The 1,206-nt window shown below is 48.3% G+C and overlaps 1 protein-coding gene across 1 annotated transcript in view; it reads right to left on the bottom strand.

Moving 5' to 3' along the window:
* INTS5 (integrator complex subunit 5) overlaps positions 1-1,067 on the bottom strand; it is a 9,390-nt gene extending 8,323 nt beyond the window's left edge. Inside the window, exon 1 of the mRNA XM_045297200.1 lies at positions 878-1,067. Within this exon, the coding sequence (XP_045153135.1) occupies positions 878-1,067 (190 nt within the window). The remainder of the gene's footprint in view (positions 1-877) is intronic.
* Positions 1,068-1,206: the final 139 nt, after the last annotated feature.

Below are 1,206 nucleotides of genomic sequence, written 5' to 3'. Positions count from 1 at the left end.
ACCAGGTGGGGAACTGGAATGCTGAAAGACGAGGCTTTCTACACCTATGAAGAATTACAGTCTACCATAGAGGCAGCTCTGCCCTGTCCTACAGGGTCACTGTGAGTCAGAATTTACTCATAGTGGAATCGATTTTTTGGTTTGTCTCTGTCATCTCTCTCTGTCCTGTAGCTGTCATATATCTGTCCATGTGAATATAAATAAAAAGGTTGGCCAGTAGTTACTTGTTCATAAAAATTAGCTCAATCACAAAGTGTGTCTACTACCTACCTATAGTAGACCTTGCTATAAAGTGTATCTACTAATATGTCTCAATAAAACAAGACTGCTTATAATAAATAAGTATATGTACTACCTAAGCCCAAAAAACAAACCCACTTCCATCCAGCTGATTCTACTACCTAATGACATACAAAAAACCCCACCTCACTGCCATTGAGTCAATGCCGACTCAAAGAGACACCCCCACCCGCTCCCATGGGTCTCCAAGGCGGAAACTATTGATGAGAGTACAAAGCCCAGCTTTTCCTCTGAGGAGCGGCTGCTGGTGTCAAACTGCTGACCATGCGGATCGCAGCCCAACAGATAACCCCTGCACCACCAGGGCTCCTTGTAGTAAACGCCAGAGAACACCCGTTCCTGGGAAATCACGCTCTTTCCATATCATTTTCCCACGAACTCTCCCCGCTGTCAGTCCCCTCGTGCTTGGGGTGGTGTTAGGTGCTGCCCAGGGTGAGGCCGACTGATAGCACCCTGAGAGCAACAGAAGGAAACAGGGTCTGGCCCTGGGCCATCCTCACACTCATTGTGAGGTTTTGAACATTTTAGTAGGAGCGCGTACAGATCACAATCCACGGTTCCGTTAGATCGAGCATACTTGTACAGTTGCTGCCCTCTTCGTTCACTATTACCTTAGAGGCCATTGTTTCAGCCCCTGTGCCCTCCATCTCCTCATTCACACTGACCCTCTCCTTCACAACAAGCGTGATGTCCCCTGTGCCCTCCATCTCCTCATTCACACTGACCCTCTCCTTCACAGCAAGCATGATGTCCACTGTGCCCTCCATCTCCTCATTCACACTGACCCTCTCCTTCACAACAAGCGTGATGTCCACTGTGCCCCTCCATCTCCTCATTCACACTAACCCTCTCCTTCACAACAAGCATGATGTCCACTGTGTCCCTCCATCTCCTCATTCACACTGA

This window comes from Echinops telfairi, unplaced genomic scaffold, assembly GCF_000313985.2.
Source record: "Echinops telfairi isolate 266 unplaced genomic scaffold, ASM31398v2 ScPeMD7_7417;HRSCAF=8455, whole genome shotgun sequence".
NCBI lineage: Eukaryota > Metazoa > Chordata > Mammalia > Afrosoricida > Tenrecidae > Echinops > Echinops telfairi.
This window is presented reverse-complemented; position numbering and strand designations above follow the sequence as displayed.